The following is a 19396-nucleotide window of genomic DNA, read 5'->3' as shown; positions in this document are numbered from 1 at the left end:
ATGTACCTTAACGCAAAACCTAAAATGAACATAGAAATACTGATGGACTCTCATTTTCAATGAATGGTTAGACTATAGTGGATTCATTAGAACCATTTCAGAGTATGTGTTTAATTAATGAATATGATAAATTGTCATATTCAATACAATATTAGCAGATTACGATAGTTTTTTATTTATTTATTTTTTTTAAAAAAGGGGGGGGGGGGGGTACGCCCATTACGCCCTCACCTGGACCCGCCCCTGGGCATTAGCTGCCAAATTCATGTTCACCGATTTGACTACAATTCTCATATTTGATGTATAACATACTTAAACGTATATTCAACACTTATCAATGCATGGACTCGATAATATGTATCAACATTTCGTGTGTATTTTTGTCTAGACGTCATTTAATTAACCACCGAGATAACCTCCGAAGACTGTCGACGGTCATATAACCCGATTTAAACATAAATAAAAATACAAATAGATAGCGAACGTGCAATTGGATTTGTCTAGGTCTGTTTGATTTCATATTGTAGGTTAAAAAGTATGTTTATCATCGTTTATACCTGTATAAGAATTATTTTTTTGTGGATCGAATCCGTCAAGCAAATGGTTCATCATTATTTCACTTTCAATGTTGACATTCTTTTCCTTTTAATAACTGAATACATGCGTAATCCATCTCCAGCTAAGGGGTTAAACTGAAGATCACACGAATACGGATTCAATGAGGTCGAATTATTCACTTGCAAGTGAATAATTCATCAGCGATGTTTCTAAGCTTATTTTGACAATTGAACCAAATTGGCTGCTAAAAGCGAATTATTATTTCACTATTTCACTTTCATTAATTGAACAAAAAAGAATCATATTATTTTTTTTCATATCTCGTAGCTAATGCCTCTTTAATTGTTAAATGTTACACTAAAGTTTTATTTTAGCAATAATCTTATAATAATTTGATTAATTCATTTGTCAATTGTTTTTGTTCTGTATCTCCAGTTTTATGTTCAAAGGAACCCGCAGTGAAGGTTAACATGTAAGCAAATTTAATGACAGGTACCCTATACGTCATAACTTGTTTTTCATTGCAGCAATGACAATTAGACAGGTATTTACACTTAGCTGCTGGAATTGCATTGGAAATTTTTGTGAACAAAAAGATACAGATGATAATACAGAGAAGAAAACATGTCAACAGGGAGCGTCTTGTCAGGTTAGTGCATTACAATAAGGAGATCTTAGCTGATTCTTCAAATACCATCGTTATATTCTTTTAAGCTGCTTGTAAACTAAAGTCAGACAGTCAAATGATCGTAAAACAATCTTATCACATTGTTACCACGTGTTAGATTGTAATTTGTCATTACGTCGTCTGATCTTTTAATTACCGAACGTGACTTATTCCCGATTGTGACTGTTTTGCTGAGTGTGAAACCGCATTGCTATAAGACGTGTCACGGTACTTTTCTATCCCAAATTCATGTATTTAATTTTAATGTTATATTTGTTATTCTCGTCGGATTTTGTCAAATGTCTTAACGTCTTTTCTGTTATATTCGTGTGTTATAGTAAAGATAATTAATCACCCCCTTCATTTATTAGATTTTAGTTTGGTTCAACGAAATTTATACGATATATTTGGTTTACAGTTTGATTCAGAAGAAACACCGACATAGCTAGATAATACAATTAATTATCTAATTACTACCACAATTTCATATTAATAAGTATTGTAATTTTCATTGTTATTAGTAAATGTAATGTCAGTATTATAAATCTAATCTTGAATCAATCATAATCCTATCTTATTTTTGGGAAATATTTTTACAAATTAAAATGTGACGTCACTTTGTGTGTTTTTGTTTTAATTTCAAATGTGACGTCACTTTGTGCGTTGAGGCTTTGTCTAACTCGGCTGTGTATTTTTATGTGTTGGATTAAGTTGTTTTATGTAATGTATCCGTTTTTATTCTGTAGTTAGTCCCCACTTCGGTTTTATCATGTATCTATTATATAGTCATTTTATAAAATTGACTGTTTGCAAAATTATAAATTATTCTAAATAATAAGGATGTTCTTGTCCCAGGCAGAAAACCCTGGCCGTGTTAGGCGCAACTTTTTGGAAGTTTTGGTCCTCGGTGCTCTTCAGCTTTGTACTTGTTTTGGCTTTCAAACTTTTTTCATTTGAGCGTCACTAGTTGTGAGCGTCACTAGTTGGTCTTGTGTGGACGAGACGCACGTCTGGCGTATTGAATTTTAAGCCTAGTCAATACCTTTTGTTAGCTATTATTCGTGTGTTTCTTTGTCCTATATGTTCTCCCATTTATTTGTATTGTGGTCCTGTCATGTGATGTTGTCGTTTTGGTGTTGTGTTTGATGTTGCCATAAAAGCGGGAGGTTTGGCATGCCATAAAACCAGGTTCAACCCACCATTTTTTTCTTAAAATGTCCTGTACCAAGTCAGGAAAATGGCCATTGTTTTATTATAGTTCGTTTCTGTGTGTGTTACATTTTAATGTTGTGTTTTTGTTGTGTCGTTGTTCTCCTCTTATATTTGATGCGTTTCCCTCAGTTTTAGTTTGTAACCCGGATTTGTTTTTATCTCTATCGATTTATGAGTTTCGAACAGCGGTATACTACTGTTGCCTTTATTTATAGGATTTTCATGACCGTTTGGTTGTTTAATTAGTATTATAAACAAAGTAAAATGTATTTGATCAAAGACAAAATAAAATATTTATGATATGACATCGTTTATAAAATAAAGATGAAAATATATATAGAACTGTTTAAGTGGACTAAAACTAAAGTCTCACCATCATCTTCACGGCAATGGACATTTGAGCGATAAAAAAGGACGTTTGAGCGCCAAAGTATATAGGACATTTGAGCGCCGAAATTTTAGAACATTTGAGCGAAAATAAGAAATAAGCATAGGACATTTGAGCGAAAAAAAAATAAGAATGATGAAGGAGTACCTCTTCCGTTCGCCAGATATAATCTGTTACCCCTGTTCATCACGGAAAGGTGGAAGTAGGAGTCCGAGCAGGCTATAGTTTTATATGTGCACTAAATGTGGAGTTTATAACGCACAAAGTTTAAAACATCTTTTAATTGTAAAAAAAAACAAAGCACTGTCATCAAACTGAAAACTCGGCAATGCATTATTTACAGCTTGACATTTATATCCTTGAAGCCTGACATAAAAAAAATCCCTCGTTATTTCCTGCTGGCAGGACCGCGAATGCAAGTCCATGAGATTCTGTTTCTTTTGATTGTTTGTTCGGGTCTGAGGTGCATCAATATTCAAACTCCGAATTTTGATGTAAGTCACAGATTATAATTTGAATTATAGTAGAACTGATTGGCAAGTAGAGATTTACTCAGGACTACACTACCATTAACTAGCAAAATCGGTCGAATTACTCGGGTGTAAAATCAAATTAAAGATATATATTTTAAAAAACTTGCTCTTTTTTCTTACTTTAAAAAAAAATATTTTCTGAATTCGTATAAAAGTACCACAGGAAATTTCGCTCAATCGTCTTATTTTGGAAATCCAGTTGAGGTTAATATTCCGGCGCTAAAATGTCCTTTGATGTCGGCACTCAAATGACCCTATGTGCATATTTTTATTTTCGCTCAAATGTCCTATGCCCCATCTTCAGAAGTACGCGAACTTACTTTAGTAAAGAAAAGACCAAACAAATACATTATAATACTAAAAGGTTATGGCAAATAAGAAAATTTTGGGTCCTCAATGCTCTTCAACTTCGTACTTTATTTGGCCTTTTAACTTCTTTGATTCGTGCGTCACTGATAAATTTCTTGTAGACGAACCGCGCGTTTGGCGTACAAAGTTTTAATCCTGGTACCTATGATGAGCTTATTTACTATTTTTCAAATCTCGTAAATCAATTAAGAAGAAACAAATCAAGATAACAAAACAAAAATGAGGGAATTCCATAAACTCCAAAAGGAGCTAGACCTGGTGCATCGGCAGGACTGGCGTATCTAGCTGATATACAGGGATCACCCGCAATGCAAACCCAAACTCAGCGAAAATTCTTAATCGGGAATAAATCAATAGGTGTAATTACAGCTCCGACGACGTTTCGAGAAACAGACACATTGTTTCCGTCAAACAATTCGTGATGGTTACCGTCAAACCAATGAAGTGTCGATTATCAGGAGTTTTTTTTTTTTAATCCGTGACCCTGTTGGAGCAGTTATTGTGTAAGAAGTGCACTGCTGTTAATGAAGTTTGTATAGTGTGAACATACATTTATGGTTAATGCATAGATATAATAGTCATAGATATGGCTGTTATTTCCCCAACATTAATTGACTCATTTTCGTAAAAAAAATAATACTAGAAAATAAGAAGATGTGGTATGATTGCCAATGAGACAATTTCCCACCAGAGACCAAAATGGCGTATATGTAAGCAACTGTAGAGCACCACAGGACCTACAACAATGACCAAAACCCTTATAGCATAGTATTAAAGCTATAAAATGCCCCGTCATGAAAAATGTAATACAATACATACGAGAAAACGATTTATGCTCAAAACAATAAACGCAAAAAACAAAGATGATATACAGCAACAAACGACAACCACTGAATTACAGGCTCATGAACTGGGCTAGGCACATACAGAATGTGGTGGGGTTTAATATTTTAGCACGGGCCTAACCCTCATCTAAGCTTGGACAGTGGTGCAAGAGCAAAACACAAGAACAAACTGTACAATACAATATACGAATAAATGTGATTTTATAAACAGCAACACACGACAACCACTCAATACAGGCTCCTGACTTGGGACAGGCACATATAGTGGCGGAGTTGAACATGTAAGCGGTCGCCCAACCCTCCCTTGACCTGGGACAGCGGTGTAACAGCACAACATAAGAACAAACTACACACAGTTACTGGAAGCTAGTGAAAAGCTAATAACAACTAAAACAAAAAAATAAAACATCACGTATCTAAGACTAAAATCAGTACACATACAATGGGTTATTTGTAAAGACGCCATAAACATTCAGAGAAAAAAATGATCTTGTGCAATGCCAAAATAAAGGCCAGTGTCGACAGAATGTAGGAACGTGTATAGAGTTCTTTTATACTTAAAACTCTTTAGGCATAGTTTTATCATACCATCAGGCTAAAAGCTTGATGTAGCACTTTGAAATCTGTTTCTTTATCGGAGAATTTATTGAATGTTTTTTATAGATCTTAAGACACCACAATGGTCGTTATCTTTACATTTACCGATTATCTACTATTTACTATTGTGATATTCTTGACTTGACCAAGTCTGGATTCGTAGGGAAGGTGTTACTTGTATATTCGATCTAAAAAAAATACATTGTAGACGCACCAGGTCTTGCTCTGTATTGAGTTAAAAAGATTCCCATTTAAAGTGGATTGAAGAGTTTTGAACCTCGGTGAAATACTGTTGCCTCTTATTTTGGAGGCATGATTTTTTTCCCTTAATTATCCTAGTTCAGCATTTAGATTAATACCAGGAGTTTATATTATGGAGGCCTGTGGTCTCGAGCGCAGAAAAATTCGTCTTCTCTTACCTCTCAGGGAAGGTTCAAGGCTGTCCTATATTTCTAATTTAGGATTCATATATTTATTGTTTTAAACATATTGTTAAGAAACAAGATATGGCTTTATTTAATAATACAGTACTAGAACTTCTGATAATACTAAGTCATGAACCACAGGTCACGTAAACTTCAAATTACATACTTTGTATGCTGTTACTTTAAAAGTTATAACGGCAGAGGGTGCAAATGCACACCATTTTGACAAGGCAGTCGATGTATGTGAAGTTTTTGATAGGTTACTTTTTTCCCAGTTTCTTTTATTTGGAAACCAACTAATGATGCTGATTGCCCTATGCACGACACGTATTTTCTGTAATAAAGTTCATTCAGGTACCAATAAAGAGGGTATAGTAATCAAGTTTTCAATAGTATCAAAAATTAAAAAAAAAAATTAAAAATTCTTAAAGACTATAATCTGGAATATTTGTTATATTATTCAAGGTACTTTCTCTTCGCTTCTCTTTCGTGTCTTTTCGTCACACAGTCGTCTTGGTTTTTTTACCTGCTACACGTCTTTTAGTGTTACACTTAACATTATTTCAATCCGGCAGGTATCACATGCATATTAAGTGAGTTATATGTCATATCTTAACTTTGTCTACTTTTCGTACTTCCGTCTTAAATTGTAGTTGACGAATTTTAAAAAAGAACGATTCTAGGTAGGTAATATATCCATATAGAGATCCGAACCAACGAGTTCATTCATTTATAACGATGAATTCATTAGACCACAGACATATTTGACCACTGGTTGTTTTTTCAGATAATGAATTTTTCAACCTTTTGTTTTTACAAGTTCGTTATAACAAAAGAAAGTGGACATACAAGCGATGTAAATACTCGGATAGCTGTTTGCAAAAATGAAAATGATAATGATAATACCAAGAAAAAATATTTATTTACCGAAAGTTCAATAAGATGGTTCAACCTGTTTATCTGGATAAATCGAAAATTATCAAAGGAAGCGTAGTTTGTAAACATATCCAGGGACACATATTGATGTAAATGCGTTTGATTTGCAGTCGTCATTTTTAAAAATTTTGTCCATGGTGTTGCATGACGTTCATCGACTTATTATTGCCTACGTAATATCATATCGATTTACCATCTTTAATTTGTTACATTTTACAAACTATAAGGTTCGACGTTCTGTGTGAAACTTTTATTCCTACAAAGTATTTGTAGAAAAGGCACGAAATCAATTTGATAATTGCATATATAATGTCATGTTTTGCTCCTGTTTGGATGATAACGACATATCTCACTCGTTAAACACAAGCATAAAGAAAGTGAACTTAAACATTAAAATAATGGTGGAATCAGTTAATTATTGTCCTTTTTCATCCCTTTTGTCTCGCTTAGATGAAGCCGCGGAATCGAAACTTTGGCGTTGTTTCCGTAGTCGGTTACGGCGGTGGCAGCAATTGTATTGTAAAAGCTTGTGTCTAGGCCATTTTAACCGAACCGACATGGTTTTTGTAGTTGTTTACTTGTTTGATACTGATAAATGATTTTTAAACCGTGCACTTACATATAAAAACAAACAATAGTCACTAAATAAAAGTTGTTTTGAATAGAAGTCAGAATTTAACAAGAATGAAATTCAAAACACCAGCAGTTTTCTATTCTTTTCTGTCATGGGAATTAATTAACCAATAGACTATATATATATATTTGTCAATTATCCTAATGATTAAGCTACTGTTTTTGTTCCTTTTTTATTACAGAAAGTAATCTACAGAATGGAAGAATATAATTCATCAACCATTTACACGTCAGTAGTGAAATCCTGCTCTGTGGGGACATGTATTCCTACAAACGAGTCAGATAACTCATATTGTGAAAAGAAGGACCGTTTATATAAAGTGTACGGCTGTTCATTCAGAACTTGTTGTGATGATAAAGACTTCTGTAACAGTGGACTTCTGAATTCACCGTGTATGAAAAACATTTTCTTGACATTGGTACCATGCTTTCTAATCCCTAGACTTGCTCCATAAACACTGTTCAACTTAATATTTGTAATAATTTAAAATCTAATAACTCAAAATGAACTGAACATGTCTGTCAATTTTGAATAGTAGTGATTATTTCACATACAAGTTCATATAAAACATCTATTTATCCTGAACCAGAGCAAGGATTTATATATATGGATTATTTTTAAAATCTTTGATCTGAGGATATACATGTAATGCAAAATACAACTGAAACGCTTAAGATGGAACACACACTAGAAAATGACAGTTACTGCAATTATGAAAGCATTAAAATTTCCTATAAAATTCGTACTCCTGTATTTTTCTTCCAGACTGCTAACGAATTGAATATGAAAGTCATAAGCTGCCATAAGTTGTCATCGGATATGACAAGTTTTTACAACCACTGAGTCGATGCCACTACTGGTGGAGGATTCGTCCCCGAAGGCATCACCAGCCAAGTAGTCAGCACTTAGGCTGAGGATGAGGATATCATGCTCAAAGATGATGCTTTTCAACTCTGTTTTTGAATTGGCCTTGGAACTGTTTTGATTCTTGTGCCACGGATGATTTTTTTTGGCAGGCAAAACACAAAACTGGTGTACCAAATTATTAGCCTGGTATTTTTATTGATGTTTCACATTTTGTTTTAAAATCTTTTATATTTTATTTATATAGAAAAGAATGAATATAGAACAAAGTGTACTGACAAAAACAATTATGAGGTATGCAATGAATTAAAACTACTCTCTTTCATAGACAATATAATTTTTATTAACAAGAAAATATAATCAATAACAATCATTGTAAATATATATATATATATAACATTATGAAAAATTATTTAAATTCATATTGATAGTTTGTCATGCATTGGATGTTCTATATTGCATAATTGTTTGGATGTTACACCACAAACAGTAAATTTGTACAATTTGTGAAATATCTAATTGATGGTGGAAATATGTGTTGTTAGTTTAACCTATTGCTTGAAGGAAGTAAATGATCAAGTGTGTCGCATAGTGGTAGATCTCTATACACTGGTGATACATACCCAGCAAACACACAACATTTTAAAAACATTTTTTAAATGTCATATGGACGTCTCTCACAAAATATTTCAATAAGATATCATTTAAACATTAAAAAAATGTTTATTTTATTGTTTTTGAAATGTTTTATTTCTAACATTTAAGTAAAATGTTTTTACAACATTAACAAAATATTATTTGCTAATATCTTTTATTCATGTTCTCAAACATTGTTCTAAAATATCCCGTAGATATTTTATAATATAAAAAGATAATATTTTCTTCAATTGGTATTTTTTTTTTTTTACAACATTTAAAGTAAATATTTTCCAAATATCCAAAAAACATTCTGCAAAAAAATGTTTTACAGAAAATATAGTTTTGCTATTTGCATAAAATGTTTTATAACGTAAAATTAAAATGTTTTACATAAAACATCTGAAAAATATCAGCTAGATGTTTTCTATAAAATATTCTGACATACACATTACTTAATAGTCTTACTGATATTTTATTCAACATTTTACGGATATAAAAATAACATTTTATTTAAACTTTATTCAAAACCCCACAAACAACGTTTTGTGGAATTAGCTCGTTTTTTTCAGGATAAGATATTTTACTACATTTCATCAATATCACGACAAGCAAGATACTAAAGTTGAAATCCTTACTTGATATCTTGAAGATCCTTGAAGTCAGATTTTATTCCTTTTTATATTAAAATTCAAAAGAGTCAACATTAAATTAAGCAATAATGTATTAATAAACAATCACCTTTCTTTGATGTTTATTCATTTCGTTCGTGTATATTTTAGAAATTAAGAAATGAAAACTGTAACTGTACTAAGTTCAATTTTCGTATGGTTTATATGCCTTACGGAAAACCGACCTTTTCCGGAATCGACTTTTGTTTTATCACCGGAAATGATTTAGAAATTTGAATTTCGAAACGAAGACAGGATATCAACAAAGAGAGACAAGAAACTTGTTTGTTACGCGATATATACTCACTTGGTAAGAATGATTAATCTGTTGAGATGAAACTTGTGCATTCATTGTGTGTGTTCAATCATAATCGGAACCAAATTACATCTGTTTCTGGAGGTGCGGATCAAGGTTTTGAAAAAAGGGGGCCCCTGACCAAGGCAAGCAAACGTTTGGAGTGATACTTGTAAATAGTCTACACATTTATCTTATAAGTAGCTCCATAAGGGGGTCGGGGCCCCTAAATCCGCCACTGTTCAAGCATCTACGTACACCAATTATGAATTTGTTCATTGATATAAAAAAATTATAAGGATATGTGGCTTGTGTGTTTGATTGCCAATACACCTTATCGCTATTTGTCCGCCATTACTGACCATGGACATCACAAAAGTTCCCATAAAATGTTGACGTCATATATGAAAATATTTGACACCACAATTGAAAGTAATACACCTTATCGCTATTTGTCCGCCATTACTGGACATCACACAACTGTCACAAGTTCCCTTAAAATTTTGACATCATAAAAAATATCTGATGCCACAATGGAAAAGTGATTGTTGTTTGATGTCAAAAGTTCAAGCAGGATAGATTCTCGGGTCAAGCGGGAATAGGGATAAGGTGTATTATTGTATGACGTATGCTGACGTAAAAAGTTCAAGCGGGACAGATTTCCAAATACTGAAATAACGATAAGGTGTATGAGACAGCTATCCACCAGAATTTAAATGACTTGGATAAAAGAAATTATAGGTCACTGTACGGCTTTCAAAACTGAGAAAACCAATGCCATATAGTCCACTTTGAAGCCTTGACAAACAAATGTTAAATTTTTCTCAACACAATTGAAACAAAACAACTTACTAACTGCCTACATTAAATACACATTATGAAAAAGAAATTTGACCGACTTAAACCAACAACAACTATTGCAATAAGCATGACTCAATACCTTGTTTCCGAGGCACACAAACAAGTTACAATAACACTAATATAAGCACCATGTGAATATTGAGATTTTTTTTTCTAGTAAAATCAGTGTATGTATGTATTTGCAAAACAGTAAATTAAATTTCCCTTAACCACCGTGTATCATCAGTACAGCGGATATAGGTACTAACCAAGCGGGCGTGATCTATTTTGACCTCACACGGTAACGAAAATCTTTGTTTTGTTCACATAATATCAATGTGTACCTCAATCTAAACATAGTTGTTGTTTTAAGAAATGATTTGGTCGTAGGTTGATGATTAGAGATGTCTCGTTATTTTCCCAAAACAAGAACGATTACTAAAAACGTGCAAATACTTATCAAAGAAGTTGGCACTCGTCTCATCAGATATAATTCTATATTCATTGCAACTCTTTTTCTGATAGAAGGCCACTGTGCATGTGTAATAAGTATAGTTGTATCAATAATTAGCATTGAAATCTTTCATGCATATGTTTTTTTCGATATTTTATTCCGAAAAGAAGCGTTGTGTACGGTGTTTAGCTGACCACATAAATCCTTCTGTACGGTGCATAGTTAAGTTGCTGTACACCGTACACAAAAACAAAATTTTCATACTCTTTTATTACCCAAAAAGTTTCAAGGAATGAGTAATCACAGGTAGGTTTATGATTGGTAACTATTACTTTTGCCATGTATTAGCTTTCTTTCAGGTAAAACATGTAAATTTCTCGACAATTGTATTGAAATTGAAAGTTGGTGTTGACATTCACAACTATTTGCGCATTTACAAGTTAATTGTTCTTATTAGAATATAAAAATTGTCTTATAAATAGAAAAAAATCGATGCGAAAATTATTTTGGAGCAGGAATTTCAGATGTTGAGAAATGTACACTGAATGTTGATAAAACAAAACAAAGATTTTCGTTACCGTGTCAGTTCAAAATCGTTCATGCCCACTTGGTTAGTACCTATATCCGCTGTAAGATGATACACGGTGTTAACAGCTTAATGAACATTACAAAGACTATGCAAGACTTCAGTACGAGCAAGATAATATAAACTGTTGCTTAAAATTATATTTATTGCTTCATACACACAATGTACATACAATGTATCTTTTATTTTTTAACAGGAGCTAAAAAAAAAAGCCACAAAGGACAAGTTCAATATGCAGGTTTACAATTTGGAAGTGTCCCAGGTTCTTTGGAATGTCTACAACCTTTCAGGAGAATTTTTTTTTGAAGTAAGATTTTTATACAGAATTACTGTTATTCCATATTTAATTCAAATATTTAGCATAAACAATGCATTACATTCAAGATTAAGGGCATACAATACAGAAAAGATATCTGGATATTTGAATAAATTATTTTTTTTGTGACAAAATAGAAACAAGTTGTTTATTTAAATCAATCTTTTAGTCCAACAGTATGCTTTCATAAACAACATATTTGCTTTCCTTTGAAGTATTTCAAATACATATAAACAACTCATTTAATGACATCTGTGTGTTTCTCGGTAGTTAAGTTATATTATTATCATCATTGCGAAAACAATGCGTAACACTTCGATAAGTTATAATGTGCCTATAGTATACTTCTAGGACTGTATCATATACCCTTAGATAAATGACAAGTTATAAACTATGTCACTCTACATAGTTTAACACTTAAAAGGACAATAAGATGTTTAATGACATTATGTAGCAGGGCTTTTAAAGGCCCCTACATGATACAATGCATTTAATGAAAACTAAAAAACAACAAGAAAAACAACAGCCTGATTTATACAAAACAATAAAAGAAAAAAAATATGATAGACAACAATCAACGAGTATAATGAAATGACTCTTGACTGCACAAAAATCTAGTCTAAAGTTATTTATGTGTTTTTTTTTAATAACTAAATGAAGTTCAGCGTGGCATATTGCTCTCTCTTAACACGGTCAGCCATTTATCGTCCCCTTCCGACAGACTATCATCGTTATTTGTTTCAAAAGTTTAAAGGGGAGGGGATGTATATCCTTCAGGCAACGTGAATCGTTCTATAATAAAGGAATGTGCAAGAAGTTTATATATGAATGTAAGATTAATTTTTTTTTTCAGAAGCATGGCACAGCAAGGAAAAGATATAAGACACTACAAGACATTCCAAGTGATTTTGAATAAGACAACTGATTGACTTTTTCAATGTATTCTTAAATAAATCAAATAGTTGATGTAAAATGGTGTTTTGTTCTCATCTCTTCAGCCAATTATCAATGATTATTGACTTAAGATGTAACCCTATTAGAAGTGTAGCGTTTTAGTTTAGAAAGAGAAGTTATATTGAAAAATCTGAATTTGGGACACAAGCTTTAGTCAATGTAACTTGAACTTAAAAATGTGTATAATGTTTGCATAATGTCCAATGGCATATATGTCATGCATGTTCAGGTTGACATATGCATGATGTGTGTAAGATAGGTAATAAAAGTTGAGAGTGAAAAACTAAACATTATACCATTGTGGTTGGAATGTGGGCTTTCTTTTACTGTCTGTCGTCTGTTCACCTATATTTGTCGGATTTTGTCCAACAAATATTTTCATCACTGTTTTTCCCAAAACTGCTGATAAAGATGAGTTCATATTTAATGAGCTGCCTGATAGTGATGAACTGTGATGTGTGAACATTTTTTGTATCTGGCACCTGTTTCCTGTTTGCTTATACATTGTATTTCAAAATGTTGAATGTTCTCAAATTTTTCATTACTTAATTAGTAATGCTGATGAACAGAATGACTTCATATTTGGTAAGTGGCTTGACCATGATGAGTTGTGTCTGCCATTTTGGATGTGTCAAAATTTGTAGATACTTCTTGTTTTTAGAGACTTTGAATTGTGAATTTCATATGCTAAGCAAAACAACTGATTTATTCTTGTTTGTATATAGAATTAATCACTGTGTATAAATTAATTTAACTAATGATTTGTTATTTAAAAAAGCAGGAAACTCAATCAAAAGTACAGAAATTTTTATATTGATATGATCTAAATATCAACCAAAAACATATTCTTAAAACATTTTGAAAACATTTTTTAGGCACAGTCTGACTTGCAAGAAAACATCCAAAACACATTTTTATAACATTATTTGATGTTCATGATGTTTTTCAAACATTCAGAAAATATTTCTAGAAAATGTTTTTTAAAAGATTATCAAAATGTTTTATACGCCATTGTTTTTCACATTATCATGATATTTCTTTACAACATTTTAATTATATTATGCAAATATTTTAGAAAAATATTTTAGAAAACGTTTTAGCGATATATATTCTACCATACATTTAATGTTTTTCTCACGTTTTTTTGTGATATTTTCATGACATTAGACACAACATTTTAAAAACATTTTAAAGATGTTTTTGTGTTTGCTGGGTATGTATTTACAGAAGGTGGGAATTAGAGATCAATAATATTAATAAATGTTTTTTTTAACCAATCTTATTCCCGCTTCTAGCTGTTAGGAAATTAATTTTAAAAGGTAAACAACTGAATCAAGTTCAATCAACTACATTATTTTGTGTTACAAACCAAATACCATTTATTAGTCTGGCTTTTGATTGAAAGAACCTAAAATAATGAACATTCATGACTTCGGGTCATTGAAATGTGACCTATAATGTTGTTAGATACTAGTGCCAGTAACGTTGTAATAGGCAAACTCAGATACCATTTATATAAGACTGCATTGAGGTACAATGTTAAGATAATGTTATGGATGGGATAAGTTTTATGGTTAATAAGCTCTTGCTTTAACCTGTGTTATTATCGTTTATTATACAAGGTTTTTCTCACCTGATTTCTTGTGTATGTTCTTACATGTACTTTCTGTTATTCTATGATTTAGATTACAAGGTTAAGGGTTATATATAAAAAGAGACAGTTCAGCCTGACACAAATCATGTCTGTAAATTAGATGCAACATTAGTTTACCAATGTTCAAATCTCATAAACCCTGTAAGAAGATACAAATCTAGATAAATAATAAAAACTAAATGTAACCTAGCCATATGTTGTCTTGTGTTAAAAGTTTAAGACTTTTGTTCTTTCTGGAATTTGGTAAAGTGGACAATTTTTGATATCTATAACATATTGATTGGAGCATTTTTTGGACTATTATTCAGATACTTCCTTAAAAAACACCATAATATATGATAGTTTTTGAAATTCTAATGTCTGTTACATCATTGGAAGTTCACAATGATGTTGGTGGTTAAAAAGAGTTTTATTTGAATTTTCTCTTGTACTTTTACTTTCTTTTTGTATTCTATTGTAATTGGCAATATAATTATCATTCTAATTATTATGATTAAAAATATTAGAATTTACAATTATTTAAATTACACAATGCGTTTGTCCATGGTTCTCCATTAAATCCATAAGCAGCAAACATAAAAATAAAGTTATCACATCTTGGATTTTGTCAGCCAGAAAAAGTCCTAAAAAGCAAACAATGTGTCATTATTCTTAATATTCTATAATTAGTAAATCTCTAGCTTGTTAAAATTTTATCAACATGTAACAAAATGGAAAATGTTTATGCACGCCACACATATCTACTGTAAAATTCATCTTATACACAACAACAAAAAAACGACATTGTAAATCTGAAAACCAAAAAGCTTCTCCATCAAAGTTATCCATTAAGATAAAGTATGCTTCAAGTGGTAGGAAGTTCTGAAATGTAACAATCGCACAAGACATGTGTTGCCTGCTACAGCAACTTATCAATAAAACATTTTTAATGCAATAAAGGTTCTGTTTAGGAACCATGAAAACACAATTCTTCTCTTTCTTTAAAATAATTTAAGAAAATTTTACTGGATATGAGTGTTAGCTAAGGTTTTCTTCTTACCCTGACCTACATGCACCTATAAATCAACCGTGAGATTTCGTTGAGATTGAATTACACTACAAAATGATAAATTTTAATTTTCCCATTGTAATCATCCATATTTACATAGCGACATTCCAGCAGCATCTTCATAATGCATTCATATTTGCTAGTTAATATGATATTCCCGAATTTGACTTTCCTATCAGGCAAATTTGGTCTTTAGAGATCCAAAATAGGAAAAAGAAAAACTTGAAAATAAAGTGTCGAGAACAGATTGTGCCATAGAAATTTTGAAATTAAAACTATTTAAAAACAAATAATTTCACCAAAAGAACTTACCTGGGGTTTTCTTTGAGCTTGTGGATTTATCATCACATTTAACAGTGAGATTTGATCTTTGCTGTTTAATGCTGTAGTCAGACTAGATTTCAATTCAGCTGCAGTCCTGACAAAATATCCTTTGCCACCAAAAGCTTCAATCATTCTCTCATAATGAGCATCAACAGTCAAACATGATGGAGGAAGGCTAAAATATTTTAAATATATGGATACAATACTAAAATGCTCTATAGAAAATTTATCCTTTAGGAATAATTAATTTACAGGTGTATTTGATGCTTCATTGTTGGCCGTTTTTGTATTTTTAAAAGAACAGACATCTAAGAATTGAATATAAGAGCTGAAGATAAATGATAACAGAATACCAGACCAATTTGCCCAAATTAAATTGTAGTAAGTCGAAATGTGGGATAATAAATGCCCCTTATATAAAAACTTATATTTGGCATAAGATAGATTTGTCACAACTTTTTCAGAATTTATGGTTGTAAAAGTTCATTGAAATATGTTTACTGTAAATTAAAGATAACTAGAAACAATATTGCTATATTACTCCTAGGCATAGATTGTCTTTAAACACTTTTGTTACGAGCGCTAATGAGTATGAAATCATCATTCAAAATATCAATGAAATAATCAAGAAATGTGTTGTTTTTTTATTGGTTTTAAACATGTATTATATATACATGTATTTGATAAATTACCTTAAAGGAAGGTCCATATCTTGTAGTGATTCCCATGACTCTCCATCCAATCCATTATAAATGCCATTGTTGTTCATAATTATCATTATAACTGGCAGTTTGTATCTGAAAGTGCATTGTATTTTCTGACTTGAATTACATAGTTAAACCTTTCATTCTCTAAAATTTTACAAGACCTACTTTGATTTAATAAGTTTTAAGAAATCGAAGCTGTTGCTTGGGCAAATCAATATTTAAAAATAACCCTGTCCTAATTTTCAACCAATAGTAGATATACTTACATATAATCTCAATAAAGCAGATGTAGATCCCGATATTTGCAAATGTACAATGTGAAATTGACTGAATTTTGTGTTCATAATGACATTGAAATTCTAAACTATTGAAAAACAGCTTTCTCCTTCGTGATTATAAAAAAATCTAAATCTGCTTATGAATTCCTTATGCAAACAGGATTGCTACAAGGTAGCAAAATTTCCCCAACCATATACTGAAATTTTCCATATCACTTAAGATTCCAAGGGGTATCATTCCAGTGAGAAAAGATATCTATCTGTACCTATTTTGAATAATTCTTTTACCATATTGCTCTCGGAAACTTTGAACAAGGCATAACTCCCCCAAAGAATTCAATCAACTTTGATTTTCGAACTGGTCCGAGATATTGCTGATGAAAACTTTGATATGAATTTCATCAAACTATAATGAGAATTGTTGGCAAGAGAGCACTTACAATGTTGATTTTCCATATCATTTACCTTTCAAAGAAATATTCTATCAACTCTAATTTTCAGCTTTTTCTGAGATATTGCTGATATAAACCTTTGACATAAGTTTCATTATACTCCGATAAAAGAGAGGCAAAAGATACCAAAGGGACTGTAGGTGTAATAATACTTAGAAGGTTGATTTTCTAAATTACTACCACTTTTCATGGGATAAGTCTCCCAATAATAATCGATTGGAAACGATTCTCAAATTTTTAAGATATTGCTGAGGTAAACTTTTTTACATTATTTTCATTAAACTTCAATGAGAAATGTGAGCATGAGAAACATATACAATTTTGATTTTTAATATTATAGTGTTGAAAAAGATATTCTATTAGAAATCTGTACAGATAATTCTAATAATACAATTGTTAACACAATAATACTTTATTTTAAATGGGCTATTTGGAAAGTACGTAACAAATGCAAATTCGATGAAATTAAACTGAATATGCAGTCTGTAAGGCTTTGTTGAAATTGCACACGAAAAACGAATTAAAACTACTCTTGCTACGCTCGGATATGAAGTATATATTCAGAGCGAAAGTTGAGCTCTTTATAAAAAAATATAGGAAAAGGTACTTAGTTATATTGTTCTAAGCTAAAGGTGTGTTCGATTCCATATGTAATAATCTTAACTTATTGTTTCTTAGGGTAAACATGGTGAAAATATTTAGATATTTTTGACAGAAAGAAAACTAATATTTTTATTGTAATCAATATTTGAATTTATGTCTGTGCATATGTACTGTATTATGTATATTAGTAAATTACCACATATGTCATGCTTCATACTACTTTAGTACTTACCACATGTTCTTTATCCTTTCATAATCCATACATGAGTATATTACAGTTTAATATCTAATTTGTGTCAATCGCATCAATAATTTAAAATTCAGATTAATTTTTTATAATTCTTATTTTTATCAATCACATGTATAATTTTCAATGTTAAATCAACACGTGGTAGTCAGTGAACAGGATATACGATAATGGTTATGTGTTACAATGATGCTTATCAGGTAAAAACAATTATTTAAATACATGTATGTAAGACTGTTGGAGTATAAAATTATTTGATATTTTCCCTTGTCAAGTGAGGCTGTTAAAAATACAGGGGTTACTAAGTATGAGACCTGGGCTACTTAGGTATTTATATATCAGGAAATGCTTGAGGTCTGGAGCTGGCATGTCAGTAACTGCTAGTAGTCCTTTGTTAATTTATGTATCATTGTCATCTTGCTTAGTTTCTTTTGTTACCTTTTCTGACATCGGACTCGGACTTCTTTTAAACTGAGTTTTACTGTGCGTATTGCTGTGTGTTGTGTTTATTCTACATTGGTTAGAGGTATAGGGGGAGGGTTGAGATCTCACAAAACATGTTTAACCCCGACGCATTTTTGCGCCTGTCCCATGTCAGGAGCCTCTGGCCTTTGTTAGTCTTGTATGTTTTTTAATTTTAGTTCATTTATATGTTTTGGAGTATAGTGTGACGTCCATTTTCAATGAACTAGTACACATTTTTGTTAAGGGGTCAGCTGAAGCCCGCCTCCGGGTGCGGGATTTCCTCGCTGTGTTGAAGACCCATTGGTGGCCTTCGGCTGTTTTCTGCTCTTTGGTCGGGTTGTTGTCTCTTTGACACAATCCCCATTTCCATTCTCAATTTTATTGAATAAAAATATTTGTTATCGTTAAATAAATATTACATGTATTTACATTTCCATAAACAAAAACCCACCAAAGATACCAGGGTTATAGTTTGTATGCCATACGCCTAGGAACAAAAATCCCCAAATATATAGATATATTCGATAAGCACCGATTTTCTATCTTGTTCAAGATATTGCTGTTGTTAACCGTTGACATAAAATTTATCAAACTCCAATGAGGAATGTAGGTGTGAGAGATTCCACAATGTTGACATTCGATATAATTTACATTTCCATTGTGCATACCTCCCCAAAAAAATTCAATCAACTCCAATTTTCAACCACAAATCACTTTGAAATAAATCACATTTAACTCAAAAGAGAACTGTAGGTGTGAGATTGCTTACCATGTCGATTTAGATATTATTTACATATCGTATTAGTATCTGTCTCCACAAAATAATCAATTCTATTTA

At 31.6% G+C, this 19396-nt stretch overlaps 2 protein-coding genes across 7 annotated transcripts in view; one reads left to right on the top strand and one right to left on the bottom strand.

Moving 5' to 3' along the window:
- Nucleotides 1–19396, top strand: part of LOC127728532 (E3 ubiquitin-protein ligase TRIM33-like) — a 316221-nt gene that overhangs the window by 42630 nt on the left and 254195 nt on the right. The window lies entirely within an intron of this gene.
- LOC127728519 (2-hydroxyacyl-CoA lyase 1-like) overlaps nt 14001–19396 on the bottom strand; it is a 35970-nt gene continuing 30574 nt past the window's right edge. Inside the window, exons 16-18 of the mRNA XM_052235938.1 lie at nt 16499–16603; nt 15795–15981; nt 14001–15057 (exon numbers count right to left, since the gene is read on the bottom strand). Of these exons, the coding sequence (XP_052091898.1) occupies nt 15025–15057; nt 15795–15981; nt 16499–16603 (325 nt within the window). The 3' untranslated portion in view covers nt 14001–15024. The remainder of the gene's footprint in view (nt 15058–15794; nt 15982–16498; nt 16604–19396) is intronic.

The sequence above is a fragment of the Mytilus californianus genome, unplaced genomic scaffold, assembly GCF_021869535.1.
Source record: "Mytilus californianus isolate M0D057914Y unplaced genomic scaffold, xbMytCali1.0.p SCAF_2, whole genome shotgun sequence".
Taxonomy (NCBI): Eukaryota; Metazoa; Mollusca; class Bivalvia; order Mytilida; family Mytilidae; genus Mytilus; species Mytilus californianus.
Note: the sequence above shows the minus strand (reverse complement) of the source record. Positions and strands in the feature narration are given on the sequence as shown.